Genomic DNA, 17177 nt, shown 5'->3' on the forward strand with positions numbered 1-17177 from the left:
GAATTAACTCTTTGTCCATGCCTTGATCTGTCACACGGAGTGTGACAGAGATGGGCACTCAGAAACACATATTTAGGAAACACATTAGATCCTTTTCCCAGAAAAGGTTAAATACAGTCAGAGCCATCGTTTTCCACTTAAATATCTATCTGGCATCTCATTTCCTGGGACCAGGACAGTGCAGACTTCTGGAACAAGGACAGCCTGCAAGGTGTTTAAAGCCACCATTGCTCGCTATGCAATCCATGTGAGAAAAAACTGCATAAGTTAAGAGCCCAGACTTTTCCTGTGTACACCTGAAGGATCCCCAGGTCTGACTCTGACTCTCAAAGGTACGCAAAAATTGGGGTGTTTTCAATCACATCTTCTCATCCTTTCAGAATCAGAGAGTATAGAAAGGATGCTGTGCATTTTTGTGGTAACCACTAAAGATGACAAAGGTAGTTTTAAACTACAAATATTTCACTCTCCTTAAACCCATGAAGATGGGTCTAGTCTAGGAAGCAGCAGAGTATAGTTTCCATTGATGGAGGTACCCCTCCAGAAAAATGTATTGATGCAGAAATAGCTGCCCGCCTGCCCAGCCTCAGCGTGCTCTGTATATTCTGCATTTTTCCACTGGTTCCGGTAGCGTTTCTATTCCCACTAAAATCAAATCATACAATTCCCTTGGCGAGACTCACAGAAACCCAGGAGCAAAGTATTAATTTTCTGACTCAGAATCAACTTTCTGCACAATCATTTCCCATGAATTATTTATTTTAAAGAAAGAATATGCTATCAAATCCTTTGGTACCTCCATCTGCCTTCCTCTGACCTTCTGCAATGAGCTCCTTCAATATGACATATCTAGGTGGGATTAAACAATTCAGCTGTTTACCTGGTCTACAAATGAATGGTAACACATTGCACCTAAGCTACTCAAATTCCACAAACCTGCAATTATACCCAGTTGAATGAAAATGAACAAGTAACTGTCACATTGCCTTTTAGCAGTGACATTGCATCCCTGGATGTCATGGAGATACTCACTAATGTTGGGTAGACTTGAAGGGGTACAAAGCTTTGTTTTCAGCTACTATGGACACATTGGGAACCATATGAGAGTCTTACAAATAAGGAAACTTTTTAGCATCTTAGAAATTATTTGTAATTAGCCAGCTTTTTATTTGGGTACTGATCAACACACAATATTGGGAAAATTGAATGAATTCCCATTAATATAAAACTAACTAAACAAAAAGTTACAGAAGACTATAAAGATCAGGGAAATGCTCACTGACTTACAGTGAGCAGATGGCTTTTTATCAGTGTCTGAGACTAGTCAGGGTTCAATGTTTTTCTTCCCTTAAGTTATTGTCATGCAAAGGCCCTTCTAGCCCCAGTTAAAAACTGAGAGTTTGATTTATAATCCCAAAACCATCCGCCTAGCCAGGCTCCAGTAATTCTCTCTAATGACATAGCAGTGATTTGTTGGATGGCTGTCCACAGCATGGATGGCGTTTAGCATTTGCCTTAATCACTTCATTTATACGTTCACATGTACAAGTGAGCACAGCTAATCCAAAGGAATGTCTCTGCATTTCAGCCCTCTCTTTTCATTGTTCCTCATAAACATTAAAAGCTGCAAACAAGCTTGTAAGAACAGTTTTTGGCATGAGGAACAGGTGGTGGTAATATCAGTTAAGTATTCCTGCAGGGGGAAGACTGGAAGTCTGCTATAAATTATGGGGGCATTTCTGCAAGTGGAAAACTTGCTTTTTATTGATGAAGCTGAGAGAACTCTGTGATGACAAAGCCATTGGGGAGCTTCAAATCATATCACATCACTAAGTTTTCTTTCTCCATTTGTCTTGGAAAAACATTATCACAAGCACATGTGCTCGCACATCACACTAAGTGATGGTGGCCTCGAAGGAATATATATATTTCTGCTTCACCACAGGTTCAAGCTCAAAACTCCTGTATTCTGACACCTACCTAGGTCAGATTCCTCTTATAATTATAATGGTGCAACCTTGCTTAAATACATCCTTCCACTGAATATAGAAAACAAACAAATAATGTGTGGGATCATGATGACTCCTTATGCATCAAAAAGTCACAAATCTTTGCTCTCAGCACCTACAGGACTATTACATGAGGAGAAGAGGAATTTATGGGAGCATCCTTGCAGAATCCATCCTACAGTTTCTAAATCAGTCTATCAAAGTCCTTTTCTAATCTGGAATATTTGTTCCCTACCCTGCAGCTCCTTAGAGAATGTCTTCCCTGTAAGAAATCCTCTCCATGGAGGATCTGAGGTGGACAGAACTCCACCTGACACTCCAGTAAGCAGAAAAATGTTTCCTGCTGAGGCATTTTCCCGAGGCAGTACTATCTGCCTATGCTCTGGTAATCAGTTTTGATGGGGAAATTGAAATTCACTGGAAAATAGAAATCAGATTCTTTTTTTTCACCTGTTTAACCACATGGATGGCTGCAGGGCATGGAACCAGTATTTTAGTAGCTTCTTTGGGAGTCAATTTTATCTTCATTTCCTATTGCTCTCAATCACTCCAGTTCCCAAGATGCAAATCTCAGCCACGCTTAGTCCATTTGTGCAGATTTAAACCCAAAATATATCCCCACCAACTTGATTCCAATTAAACCCAAAACATACCCCCACCAACTTGATTCCCACAGGAGAGCCCTCTGAATACTATTATCACTGACCTTTGTGCCCTGTCTGTTATCTCCTCGTCCAGATCTAGCAGGAGTGCTGCCTGAGTCATTACCTTCTTGCTGCAGGGCAGGGATTTGAGGTGCAGAATGAGCAAACCAAGGCAAAACTTGCTTCCCATCTCCTCCAGCTCTTGAGTTCCCAGCTGCAGGCCCTGATGAGGACAGGGAGAAAGTTTCGGTGCTGAGCATACATTTCACAAGTACCTGGAAAGGGTCAGACTTGTTTTGCAGAAGCTCCTGCTTCCATTCTGAATTAGGGGTTTGTTCACATCTGCCACATGTGGAAATTTCCCCTCCAGATTCATTTGCAAATTAACTGACAGCACTTGGTCTACAGAAGCCATTGTAAAATAGCCTCTTCTTTACAAACCAGGAAACAGAGGCAAATAGTTTAAATAGTTTAACTGCCTCCACTACATCTGCAGAAGTACTCTTGTAAGAATTAGGCCCCAGGAGGATCTGGCTGTAAATCCACTTTTATAAATCATTAAGACTCATTTTTTCTTTCTCTCTATGGACAAGTTATCTCCCTGAGCAATGGGGAAAAATGCAGGTCCCATAACTGTAAACACTGGGCAGTGGCAAAGATAAAAAGGGAAACAGGGAGGGGGGAGAAAGACGGAAGAGATCCTTAACAAGTTATGAATTGTTTTTTAAGGAAATCAATTGCAAAGTAATTGCAAAATAACACACACCTCTAAAGAATTTCTATTAAATGCTGATGTCTCTCTAGCACAGACAAGCAAAGACAGAGAAGCACAAACAGGGTTTGGATTATCAACATCATCTTTCAAGGGAAGAGTCCTCCAAGCTGTGGATCCTCACTTGCATGGACCCTGATTGTGAATAGTTTGTGTTCAGGGTTTTTTTTACTAATTAAAAAATAAAATAAAGATGTAGCAAAGAAGGAACACACCAAGGGCCTGCATAGCAGGAGGTCAATGTAATCGACAGCAGTTTCATGCAAGCAGTGAGAGGGCAGGAGAAAAATACGGCTCACATACACTAAAAAGAAACTAAGAAACTGAAAAAAATCCCTCATTTTTAGTATTAAGTGACCACATCGTATGTCTTTAGTGCTAACACATCAGAGGTTGAATCAACTGCTGCCTCTGCCAATATCAGCCCTATGTGCTTTTGCAGCATGAAACGTCTCTGCAGTCAACCTTCTGATGAGAGCTCCAGCTCCATTTCCAGCACTGCTTCCCCAGGTAAGGAGTCCCAGCTCACAGTCCTGGAACTTGCACAGCGCGAGCTCCAGGCCAGCACGGCCTGCACTCGACTCTCTACTAGGTATTTGACAGTGGGTATCTTACAGGTAATGAAGCTGTGCATGTCTGTAATTGATGACAGGAGGCTGAGCTCTGATCTCACAGTGAGATTATAATTATAAAGCTGTTGCATTTATAAAGTGCTTTGGGATCCTTGAGTCTGAGCAGCTCTCTCATCCTGAAATGTTATTTCTAAGCCAAAACCACGCAAGTGGATGGAAGAAGGAAGAGATTTCTCACATACACTTCTGCAGCTCTCTTATAAAGCATTTTTAGTGATTTTTTCCTAGAGGACAAACTACCACTTCATCTCTAGTGGATCCAGCAAGTGCAAATATCATCTGGCATTACAAATACCCTATCTGATAGCTAATATATTTTCCTATAGTAAAGATATTGCAATCTTGTTTCCTCTCTGAGACCCTGTGAGCAAAGCATGAATCTGTAATTATGATGATGAACATGAACAGCACAAAACAATACAGAGTGCAAACATAACCTGAGTGGTCAGACAACTGGGTAAGCACAAGACCTGCCTCAAAGAGCACACAGACAGGCTGAAAATACATAAAATCACTGCTAGGGAGGGTCTAAGGTCTCTGGAGAACTGATTGCTGCTCTCAGAACATTCTCTTAAGTATTTTTATTGCAAATCTCTGGCACTATTTCTTCTCTCCGTACTATTCACCTCCACTGCAAACTTTGCCAAACAAAATCCTGGTACAATAAAATATAGCAATAATTAATAATAGTAAGAAAACAGGGAGAGGCTTATGGGAACTAAGGGTCATTAATGCAAAATGATGAGAGTGCTTAGCAGCTCTGCATAGATTCCTAAATGTTTTATTATTTTACTTCAAAAGAGTTAAGGTATTTTAGTGTGGCAGTTACAATCGGCAGGCAGAAGTGGTGACATTTCTGAGCAAAAATATGTCATTTCAACAGCAAAAGAATTCTTTTCTCAGGGGCAAAGAATATAAAGAGCGTCTCGTGGCTTTCCCTGGGGTGCACCTCAGGGTCTGGCTTCCAAGATCATGACAACATCCTAAATACCTATCAATCCAGGAGATGCGAATAGTGATTGTGCAAAAACTCAGCCTGTGGCTTTATGATTCCCTGGAGCTTTATTCAAGATATGAAGAGGCCTTAAGAAACTATGAGCAGAGAAATAATAATAATAAAACCATAATATACCTCAGAAGCCTCAGTCAGTAATTGCTCATGTATTGAAGTTAGCTGCTGTATGACAAACCCATATTGCTTTGATACCAGACAGCTCAGGACTAGCAGCTGGAAACCCCAGCTAGAGAATTCCTTGTTAACATACTTTATTCACTTCAAACACAGACTTCTTTTTTAACTCTCATAATTCTCTCTCTCTCCTTCCTCCCTCCTCAGCTTTTAGCAGAGTGGAGCTGGAGGTGCATAGCATGACTACCACTAAACTGAAGCTGTTGACAGGTCTGACATAGCAAACTAATGCTACTGATGGCATCTACCAGTGATGCAGGAGTTGGTGTAGTGGTTAGCAGTCTATCCCACTTGCATTGCTGAAAGGGATGCCTGCTCTTCAGGCATTTCCCTTGTAGCTGTGCAGCACAAACAGCTGTAAAAGATTTGAGAGTGTACAACTCAGAGTTGTGGAAATACACCACAAGAAATGCAAGAAAGAAGAATCAAACAGTACAAGTGGTGCACCGTGGTTTGGTTAAGAAGCTGGTAGGAAGCACATCTCCATGGCAGTGAAACTGTCATGTTTTGACATGCAGTGATGGTATGTGGTCCATTTGCTACAGCTGTACAGGAGGAAGCTGCTCTGCCTGACAGCATCTCCCCTGCAGTGTTCTGCCAGCCTGGATTCTCAGCGATCCCATCTTTTTCTCCAGCACAATGCTTTTCAGCAATGTCCTCCTTCAGACATCACTATGTGAGCAGTGGAGCATGGTGCATATCTTCCAAGCCGGCAGAATCTAAACAAGTTCTGAAGTAGGAAACAGCATCTCTGCACCAGAAAGCTGCAGACAAGCTCATCAGTTGTAATTAGTCCACCCTCAGAAACATGTTAACAAAACTACCCTACTTTGATGATCAGTTCACATGTCCACACAGTTTCTGCTCTCTGTAACATGAAAGCACCAGTCTGGACCAGCATCAGCTTGATGCATCTTGCTCCACTGCACAATACAAATTAGTCCCGTGGGCTCTGTCACGCAGTCTTTTGCAAGCATCATGTTAAGGGATAACAAGTCAATTGTTTCCTGGCTATTACAGAGAATAATGGAGCTAAACAACTTTTCCTAATCCCTTTTCACATTTGCATACTGCAACAGGCAGCATGGGAGGACGTAACGCCTAGTAATAGTCCAAGTTTTGGATATATTTATTTTCATAGGAAGAAACAAATTCCAGAGGCAGAGAACACAGCCAATCAGATGTATGAAACAGACACTTAGTCTATTAACACTTGGTCTCATTAAACTAATTTCTTGCCTTCTCTGCTAAAACTGATGCTAGCATAACTGCTGGGACAGCAGGATACTCACCTGCATCTCTTAATTGGCACTCTCACTGTAACAGGAAACTGGAAAGCAGGAAAAAGAGCTATTTCTTGACTTATCATCTGGCCACCATGTTGTCAAAACAAATTTTCCTAAACAAAATTGATCAAATCATACTGGAAACACAGTTCATTAACACTCAGCACTGATGCACCAAATAAATATCTGCAACTAAATGTTTCCAATATCTCTCGACTTGCCCTCAGAATACTTCACAGGCTAAATGACAATGCAGTGAAAAAACTTTGTTATTCATTAACTCATATGCTTTAAATACTCCTGCAGCCAAAGGCAGCAATAGGTTCATAACACAGATATTATTGAAGGAGGTGGAAAGACTCCAAAAGTTAAATTAGAAATTTCTCCACAAGGGTAACTAGAGCTACACAAAATTATAGTTGGGAGATGCTAATAAACACAAGCAGACAGAAGATTTCAGAAGGATCAATTGTTTCCTAGGAGGGATCTTTGGCAATGCAGCACAGCCACTTCAGCAACCTCTCCCACTTTTGGTCGCTGTTCAATCCCTGGGGCAACAGCTTTTCCCTGCAACCTTACTTCCAGTCAATACCTATGGATACACACTTACAGAATATTCCCTGCATCTCAGTAGCTTTACACATGCACAATGGTTATGCCCTAAGGCTGGGTATAAATAAATCGACAGTCTGGTTTCTCACTAATTCCATCAGTGAGCTCTCCCTCAGAATACTAATAGAAACTATTTGGAGACTCTAGAGGACAAGCCAGAGAACTGAATGAAACATTTGGTGCTTGTTGTCTGCAGCCTTAATTTTAGCTTGGGCCAACCCTGAACGTTCCTGGCCTTTCAACCTGTGGCTGAAAGTATTCAGACACGTGCTGGGGAGCCAGCTATTTAGACAGCTAGGACAGGAGGGAATAAGCCAGGTTTTCCCATGCTCCAGAGATCCCTCTGGATCAGGTATGGCAGGCAAAACAGATAAGGTGGAGGGGATGGGAATTTGGGCTAAAGGATTTCAAGAGGATTAAGTAAGGAGAAAAGGCTGAAGGTGCATGGAAAAAAAACAGGCTAGCAGGAATTTTTAGAAAGAAAGATGAGAGGGATGGGAGTTAAGAGACAGAAGATAAAAGGAAGAGAAAGATAAAAGGATAAGGAAGAAAGAGGGGGTGTTGAGGTCAATGGATGCTGATATAGAGGAATGATAACAAGAAGGAAGCTAATGGAAACCTCTACCCACTTCTCACCCTTGGAGAGGCGAGCCCTGCTCTGAATGTCTGTCCCCACTTCAGCTGGTGCTTTGGCCACATGGTGAGGAAGCAAGGCCTAGCTTGCTTTGACTTCCCTTACAAAACTTCTGCTGAACTCAGCTGGTATTTTGGCTGAGCAAAGCTCTTGTGTATAGAATCAAAGAAGTAGTTATTGTTTTAATCACTCAAATGGACTCTTTCCCTGGTTAAAGATATACATCTTTATACAGGCAACTCCGTTCACAAGATGAGTGGGAAGATAATGTACCTTCTCTCTCTGATCTGCTGGAGAAAGAGTCCTGGACAACCTGCTGATAGGAGAACTGGCGATTTAGCAAACAAAAACTTGTGGCCAGCAAAACAATTATTTAGATGATGAATTATTCTCCAGGTCTATTGTGGGGAAGGGTTTCCTCCTTCCCACTGTGCTGACTAGCTATTAGCCTGACATCCCGATCTCCACGTTTCCCTCACAGTATTCCCACAGATGTCTCCCTGTCCTTTCCCAATGCAGGCATCTGCATTGTTTCACAGTGACAAGAGTGTGCCAGGTTCTGATCTAAGGACTGCAAACAGTTCTGGGGAGGAGAAGTTTGCCTGCACCACCTGAGGAAGAAGAGTCTTTTGGATGTGACAGTCCAGAGGGCAAGCTCTTGATAGCAGAGCTAACAAAAACCATGGGCAATGCTTTTTTGTTATTATTATTTATTTAAGATGAACAAAGAAACAAAAAAAAACAAAACCCAACATACGAATTCCTAAAGGAAAGCAAATGCTGCTCCAGGATACTTAAGCCTCCTGCTTGGCAGATAGGGAACAGAACTAGGGAACTGTTCAAAGTCATGCAGTGATTCTGGGGCAGTATGAGGGAATAGTGACAATTACATTGGTGACAACCCAGTGCTTTATTCAAGAAAGCACCTTTCTTTCCCATGCTCCAAGTATTTATAACAGGTAAACTGGTATCACCCCATCTGATGCCTTGAAAATTCATCAGGAGTCTACCTGTTACTTTCTCTCACAGACAGACATCTTCCTGCTACCTGAACACTGTGGAATCTGGAGCAAGTCACAGACAGGTTATAGCCTGGAGGTATCTGGAGATTAAGTGTGAGGTGGGCCTCTAAGAATGTCTCAGAATCTGTGTCAAATGAATTAGCTGTTAAAAGCAGTCTGGGAAAGCAAGAAGCTGAAATTTTGCAAGTCCTAAATTGGCAGCCTAATCCCTGGATCATTTTTCCTCTGTCGACTTCCACTTAAAATTTTGCCTGCATAAATAACTTCAGTGAACAGAAAAGTGAACAGAAAACTCTTGGTCCATCCAAGCCTTATTTCAGCTATGAATTTACCCAGTTTAGATTCTAGTCTGCTCTCGTGAGACCTCACTTGGAGTATTGTGTGCAGTTCTGGTGTCTTCACCATAAAAAGGACATGGAACTGTTGGAACAAGTCCAGAAGAGGACCACGAGGATGATCAGGGGACTGGAGCACCTCCTGTATGAAGACAGACTGAGGAAGTTGGGGCTGTTCAGCCTGGAGAAGAGAATGCTGCGTGGAGACCTCATAGCAGCCTTCCAGTATCTGAAGGGGGCCTGTAAGGATGCTGGGGAGGGACTCTTCATTAGAGACTGTAGTGATAGGACAACGGGTAATGGGTTAAAACTGAAACAGGGGAAGTTTAGATTGGGTATAAGGAGGAAATTCTTTACTGTAAGAGTGGTGAGGCACTGGAATGGGTTGCCCAGGGAGGTTGTGAATGCTCCATCCCTGGCAGTGTTCAAGGCCAGGCTGGACAGAGTCTTGGATGACATGGTTTAGTGTGAGGTGTCCCTGTCCATGACCAGGGGGGTTGGAACTGGATGATTTTAAGGTCCATTCCAACCCTAACTCTTCTACAATTCTATGATTCTGTATTTTATCATGGGTGTAAAATCATTTTCTAATCCTGACTGATGATCACTATATGCCTTGGAACAAAAGGATTTGTGCTACTTACAACTTTATTCTGGCTAATGTAAATGCCAATGCTGTTCACAAAACGTCTAACCTGCTTTAAACCTTTTTAATAAGGTATTTGTCTTCATAATACCACCCACTAAGGGGATCTCCAGGTTAATTATGTGTCACATAAAGAATCAATTGTTGCATCTTAATTTCACGAAATGGCCACATAGTCTTGTATTACATTACACAACATCTTGTTATTTTTGTGTGTGGCTTTAAAGTATTTAAATTAACAATACTGGGAATTTCCAGAGTAGTTTTTATGTTAAAATTCACTGTGCTATAAACTGCAATGAAGGAAACCTTACAGCCTGTCCCTCTCACCCCAATAAAATACATGCTATTCTTCCTATTAGAGAGGCGATGAAAGTATGTATTGACCAAATAACACAGCAAGGCTAGTGTGCTTTTATTCCCCATTCAAAATGAGAGCCCAGGGATCACTTCTGCACCAACACAGGGACTGAAGTACCAGAGTAGATTTTAGTGAGAAGCTAACATCGCATGACCCAGATATTGCCCTTGTTGCCCCAGCCTGAGAACACTGTCCCACATCACCTCCATCATTCTGCTCCCACATCAGCTCATCATGAGGACAAGCAGGCCAGTGAAACTGACAGCAGTGTTATGTGGAGGAGAATCCAACAGGGTGGTGAGCCCTGCTTCCTGCTATACTGCTGCCAAACATCTACTCCCTGCAAAGCCTCTCCCACAACAGCGCTCAGTTTTACTTCTGCACCCTGCTGCACTCTGCACTGCCATGCTTTATTCCTTCCCTTTGTAACTCATGAGCTCTAGCAGCCCTAATGCCTTCCCTGTATTGAAGCTGCCTTTCAGGCCACTAAACACTTTCATCTGCTCCATCAAGCCCCTCTTTGTCTCTTACAAAAGAAATGATCCATAACAAACACAGTACACCACAGGAGGTATTAACATTCACATCTACAGGGGTATTATAGCATCTTCCAAGTCTACCTTGTTCTTCACACATGCAAGCAGCTTATTCACTTCTTTCTTTATTGCTGCTGCTGCACAAGGCACAGACATCTTTATCAAGTTGTCTTTATAATAGCTACTTATGCTTTCCTCAATGGTTAGAGCTAATTCAGAGCCCTACCATGTGTCTGAATGCTTTAAACTATTCCTTCAAACATGCTTTACCCTGCCACAGCCCATGTTTCATCTTCCATTCTAGTACCCAAAATCTTTCAGCCCTCCTTCTCACTGTATAATTTGTTTCAGCTGCAAACAGTAAATATTATTATCTTACTGTTCTCCGTGCCTTCCAGTCATTAAAACTATAAATATTGACCAGCACTAATCCACCAAGTGGTAGCTCAAGTCACTTTACCATCAATTTCTTTCCATCCCAGGGATGCCTTATGTATTCTACCTACTTTCTCCAGCCTTTTAACTAGGATTATGACTATACAAACAGTCCTTTTGTGCCTCACTCCAGAACTCTCAACATCTCTTGAAGCCTTTTTTTTTGCAGAAGGCTATCTTTTTGTCAGTTCTGATTCATCTGGGATGCCCAGCAACCCAATCTGCATGAAAATTACTCGGTTCACCCTTGAAAGCCATGGGTAAAACTTTACATGCCATTTCATCTTACTCCTCTAACCCATGTACCTCTTTCAAAAATAATCCACCTTATTATCAATCAATTATTAATACTCTCTGTCACTGGGTTTCCTTATCCCTGCGTTACCCCAGTGCCTGTGGCTCTGGTTTTGGTGGTTCTCTCATGCCATGGAGTTTTTAAACAGAAGAAATCATAAGTAGCACCTCGTTAAACATGTTTAGAGAGTTATCTATCGAGTTTGCTGGTCATTTATAATGATTCCTTTCCAGTAGTTCAAAGCTTTTGCTTGTGAAGTTCTTTACAACTCTGACAGGAAGAAAACCTGGGCTTCATCTGATTCTGTGAGTTGTAAGCTTAGTTAAATATAAAATAACACAGCAGACAACTTGCAAGCATTGTCTTTGTGTGTAAACCATCCAGCGTGGTCCCACAGCATCCTGCTCTGTTCCCATCCTGGCTGCCTACCAGCTCTGCCAACATACTCTCATATTCGTAGCTCCAAGGCAGCACAAATAGCTCCAGAATTCATCCAAATCTCAGCCTATACAATCTCTGCTATTCCAGTCCTGAGGGTCCCATATTTTTTCCCAGAACCTTTTGATCATGCCTTGAAGCATACTACTTTCTTCCAGATTTAAGTCTGCTCTCCAAACTTATTCCCTTCTGCCAACTGCCTCAGAGCAGAGCTTCCACCTGGACGTGGTTTTCTTGCCCGGACCACATCACATGCCAGCTTCCATGGTGGAATAACTACATGCACATACTCAGAAGGGATTATCCTGAGACCCTCTGTGTTGGTCTCCCTAAAAACTTACTTCAAATAGGTCCTCACACCGACATCCACAGGTGAGTGGCAAGGCCACAGAACCATCTATAGCTCTGCACCTTCCTTTCCCACTTCAATTTGCATTACCCTAAATGTATGTCCATCCCCTTATGCTGATACAAATCAAGAGCTATCTGCAACCTTTTTCCTAAATTATAAATGGCTCCCCCCAGGCTAATTTCTTTCTTTCTTTTGTATCACAAATTCTCTTTGGTCATCTTCAGCAAACACCATCAAAGCTGGCTTCTCCACCTGCCACTCCACGCAACCTCAGGATCAGTGACAGCAAGCAACTATGATTCCACAATTTCTTGTATTAGCACTTCTAAAACAACAAAGAAGTCATTGATTTTCCAAGCCAAAAGCACATAGGAAAGCACAGAAAGCACCTATGCCCATTCATATCAGAGAGGACAGAGACATTTCATAGGAGAGGGCTTCCACCAGCCTGATAACTGCTCCCTTTGAAGCTGAAGGATAGGAGTACAAGCAGGAGCTTGTTGGCTGTTTTCTTACAAGTGTCGGTATAATCATTCTGCCACAGGACCCTTCTTGCAGCTTGTGTCATTTGACAGAAAAATGGACAACAACAGTGAAAATGTGATTGTTTCTTTTTTCTCTTTCTTTTCAATACCCTGTACTAGCCACGTAGAGAACAGCTGATAACACCGAGGGTAATTCAGGCAAAGGTGCTCCAGGACCCTCTTTGTTGTCTGCTCTGATTTAAAACAGGTTCAGGTAACGAATGTAAAGAGTTAAAGGGTACATGAGAAAGCTGGGTCAAAAAGAGAGCCCAAAAGCAAGTCACTGATCATGTTCTTACAAGGCTGGGTTAGGAAGGACATCCTACAATGAGTCCTGGGGATGCTGTCTCCACAATCAGAAATCAAACATCAGGAAAGTTCTCTCAGGTGAAGCAGCTTCCACCAACTGCTAAGCAGGGTTTATAGGTCCAGAGAGTCAACAGGCTCATTTTATCACCAGCCTACATGTCCGCTGGTACAAAGTAAACTGACAGCCACTAAGAAGGCTGATGGATATTTGTACCTTAAATTTGGCTGGGAAAAAACATTAAAAGGGCAACAAAACCAGATCAAAACAGAAGCTTCTACTTCATTACAGGAGAGGTGAACCTGTGGTGCTTGTCCAGGAGGACTTGACCAGCAACATGCAAATGATTTTAGATATTTGGGTTTATTTACCAAGGAGGCGAATCAGAGCTGGCAGTTGGATGCAGACTTTTGCCAACCACCTATAAGCCTTTCCCCTATGTAATCCCACCAGCACAGGCTCAGTTTAACATCTCCACTTACTGTGCTTTTGGAGAGAAAGAGAAAAAGAAATCAGCTCTTTGAAGTCTGTAACTAACAGACTGAAGAAAGGAAGACAAGATCAGAGAGACAGAGCTGGGGTGAGGGAAAGGCAGCTCTTTCTAGCAAGTGGGATAACTGACGTGACTCACACAAAAGCAGCTTACACTTCCTCTTGTTCTGCTGTGGATATTTCCATGTTGGCTTTTTCAGAGCTGGAGACCAACAGGAAGCAAATGCATAGCAGCTGATAAATGCTTCACCTCCTACAGCATTAGGTGAGAAGCATAAAGGCCTTGTAAAACTAAACTACAAGTCTACAAGTCTTTGAAAACCTACTGACTGCTCACAGCAAAGCAGCAAACCTTTATCAGCAGAGAAGATGCTGACTCCAGATTAGAGGCTTTCAGGTTTTCTCATCTTGCAGCTGTATCACCTGGGAAAATTTGCATAAGAACAAGGTGCCTTTTTCTTCAACTTTTTCTTACGATTTCTACCGAAAATGATAATCCTCTGTTTGTGACACTGCAATCATTTCTACTACAATCAAGTGTTTTGTCCAAAAGGAGGATTACTGCTTCAGTTTGGGAAAGTATGCAAAATTTCAGAGGAACAAAGCAGCCAGTTTCCAAGCAAATGACCTTGATAATTTAGAACAAAAGAAAACAAAGATATGAAAACAACAGTATGTATGATCGGATCTACCACTTCCCAAGAGGCATCTGGTGTCCTTTAAGTTCATAAAACCTGATACTTCCTATAGGTGTTTGTACAGTGGAAATGCAAAAAGTGGCAAAAGGCTTTTCTTTTGTTGTGCCACTCTCATTTCTTCTTTGACAAGCTAGCAATGTTTTAAAACTGAACATCAGACACATGCACATAGAAAACCCACTGCAACTTCATCCCCTCAGCAGCGCCCCGTGAGGAGGAGCATCACTGCTCATGGTGCTGAGTGTCAAACAACTGGCTTAACACTGTGCTTCTGGCAGCTGCTCTGAAATCCAAAGAACAAACAGTTAAAAAAGCCTTTGTTTTCCTGCCTCTTTTTTTTTTGTAAGAACATAATTTAGCATGACTCTCCACAGAACAATTTGCATGGGATTACCCACAGTGCACTGCATTATGATAATACACTTCAACCTCTGATGCATGTTAGACTGACAGTTAAAAATCTGTCAAACGAGGAAGAAATGATACGGGAACATGATGATGTAAGACAGGACTGTAAACATTCTGCACTTGTGCAATCTGCCAGAATTCCATCTAAAATTGGCCTGAGAGAGAGAACAAGAGTACTGTGCACTCGGAACAGCTTTAGGGAATGTTCCCAACTCAAGCAGAAAACAATACCTGACTAAGACACGGATGTAATCACCGAGGAATGGAAAGCACAACAAACCAGAACTAAGAGCTGAGGAGGAGGCAAGGAGAGATTTTCTTCATTTCTTTGATTTCCCACCGGGCAGCAACCTGGAGGGAATATTCCCTCTTGCTCATCCAAGGATGGTTCGATTCACTGCGCTTCACAACGCACATTCGCTCACGCCGCCTCCTGCTCCTCTCCAAGCTCTGTTGCATCTTCTGATGCTGATAGAAATCCTTAATAGATCCTAGACAGTCTCTGTGTTCCAAAGTGGCTGTCCTGAAACACTGCGCCCCAGGGCTGTACCAGTCACTGAATCCAAACTGCCGGTACTTCATTCCTGCAGTCACGGATGGGTACTCAGCCCTTCAGCAGTCTTCACCAAGGGAACATAGGCAACTCGGCGCTTTCTAGCATTGGTCTTGCACTCTCCCATAGGAAAGAGCCACAGGAAAACCATATCAAATGTTAAGTGTCCCCTTCAGTCAATTCCACACACTGTTTTCCTAGTAATTCAAGTAATAGACATCTCTCCTCAAATCCCTAATCAAGGGATAAGCTTATTTTGGTATCCAGAGAAGAGTCATTTAACTGGCCTGGGAACTTTTCTGCAAGCCCTCAGACAAAGAAGGGCAACAGATACCAAGGAGGGACGAAAGCATAGGGCTGGTTGAGGGGAGGAGATACAATGAGAAGCAGTATTATCCACCAGGTCTTTTCATTAGTTCTCTCAAAGCAAAGTCACAGAAAAATGAACAAAACAAGGGATGAGGCCAAATTATATTTGCTGAAGAGCAGTTATAGAGATTAGTGTATTAATTAATCAAGACAGCAATGTCAGCAAGGGCCTGACCTTTATTCCTGCCCTAGTAACAGCTTTGTCCCTGGTGACTTTTGGTTTGCATGCTACAGCCATTTAAATACATCCATCAATTAATTGCAGGATACCCTCTGGGAGACAGGAGAGCAGTACTGCAAGCTGCAAACAGGGATGCTGAATCAGAGGAGGAGCAACACAGCCAAAGTCACCTCGTCAAGGGCACTGGCAGAGCCAGGGAGACAGCCCAGTCCTCTTTACCTCTTGCACTTCACCTCTTACTGCTAGAAACAAAATTGTTTGAAGATACTAATCTGTAACTCTGCCATGCCTTCTTTTTTCTTCTTTAAAGAAAAGAAATCAGTAACCTACAAGAAATAAAGATTAAGTTTCAGAAAAATCTTACCCCAAAACCAAATAAAAGTCTGTTTTAAAAGTCCTTTTCTCAGGGCTTAGCTGAGAAGCCTGGATTCCTTTACCTGATGTCTGGCATACAGCAGGTTCACTCACTGCTTCTTGAGTACCAGCCTGAGGACAGACAGGTCCAGCAAGCCTCTGAGCATCACTGTCACCCTAACAAAGAATTTCCAATCTCTGCAGGTGCAATTGGATGGCAGAACAGAAGGTGAATGAAGAGCTGCTGCTGTCCCTACACAGCAGGGACAGAGAGAGAGGTGGAATCTGGACAGGCTCAGGAAGACAACTACAGACTTTCAGGCAAGAGGAGCACTAAAAAGCCACAAGTTCAGGAGAGAATGGTGATGCTCAAGGATGGCAGTAGATGGACACAACATTGGAAGATACCTGCCTCTATGAGAATAGTCCCAGATGAGCAACAGTGCAAAGGTTGCAGTTTGGACAAGAGAAATTGGTTCCTCAATCACTAGCTGAGCTGAATCTCCCAGTGCCTTCCACTTCTACTCTACAGTCCTTCATTCACTCCTGATGTTGGGGAAATCTCAGACAAGAAAGATGTTGATGGAGGCTGATTGGCATCTACTCAGCTTTCTCCCACTCTACTCAATATAGAGGTTACAACATCCTAAACTACAACTAGATTAAGACCAGTCACACTGCATTACATTACACTCACTTGTCTGACGCTTTTCTGTCCATAAGTAGCTAACACATATCATCTCTCAACCATCAGACTTGAATTTGGACAAAAAGCTTTCCAGTCCAAATAAACCTTTTAAATGTAGGTGATAAATTAATTTTTGTTGAAGCCAACAGGGTTACCTCATGTTAAATCCAGCTATAAAAATAGATTCCTTTTCCTCCTCCCCAGCTATTGTTGGCAAACATTAGTTCTAGCGAGAGAAGCTATTTCTGGACTTTTATTGGCAAGCCTTATGTTCAGAGGCTAAAGGAGGAACTGGCCGACGGTGGAAAACACATTAGAAGTGACTTTAAAGAAATACCAGCTTCTGCCAAGCTCTTATGCACATTTTTCTCTGGGGGAGGGAAGACCCCCCAAAAAACCCAAAGT

At 42.3% G+C, this 17177-nt stretch overlaps 1 protein-coding gene across 3 annotated transcripts in view; it reads right to left on the bottom strand.

Annotated features, from left to right (window-relative positions):
• AGBL1 (AGBL carboxypeptidase 1) overlaps positions 1 to 17177 on the bottom strand; it is a 287819-nt gene that overhangs the window by 84428 nt on the left and 186214 nt on the right. For 2 of the 3 annotated variants that reach the window (XM_062630796.1, XM_062630816.1), the window contains one exon: positions 2716 to 2876. The exons of the other annotated variant lie outside the window; for it this stretch is intronic. In XM_062630796.1, the coding sequence (XP_062486780.1) occupies positions 2716 to 2876 (161 nt within the window). The remainder of the gene's footprint in view (positions 1 to 2715; positions 2877 to 17177) is intronic. 3 annotated transcript variants of the gene reach the window in all.

This window comes from Pezoporus occidentalis, unplaced genomic scaffold (assembly GCF_034315485.1).
Source record: "Pezoporus occidentalis ecotype Australia unplaced genomic scaffold, CSIRO_AGI_Poc_V1 ctg11, whole genome shotgun sequence".
NCBI lineage: Eukaryota > Metazoa > Chordata > Aves > Psittaciformes > Psittacidae > Pezoporus > Pezoporus occidentalis.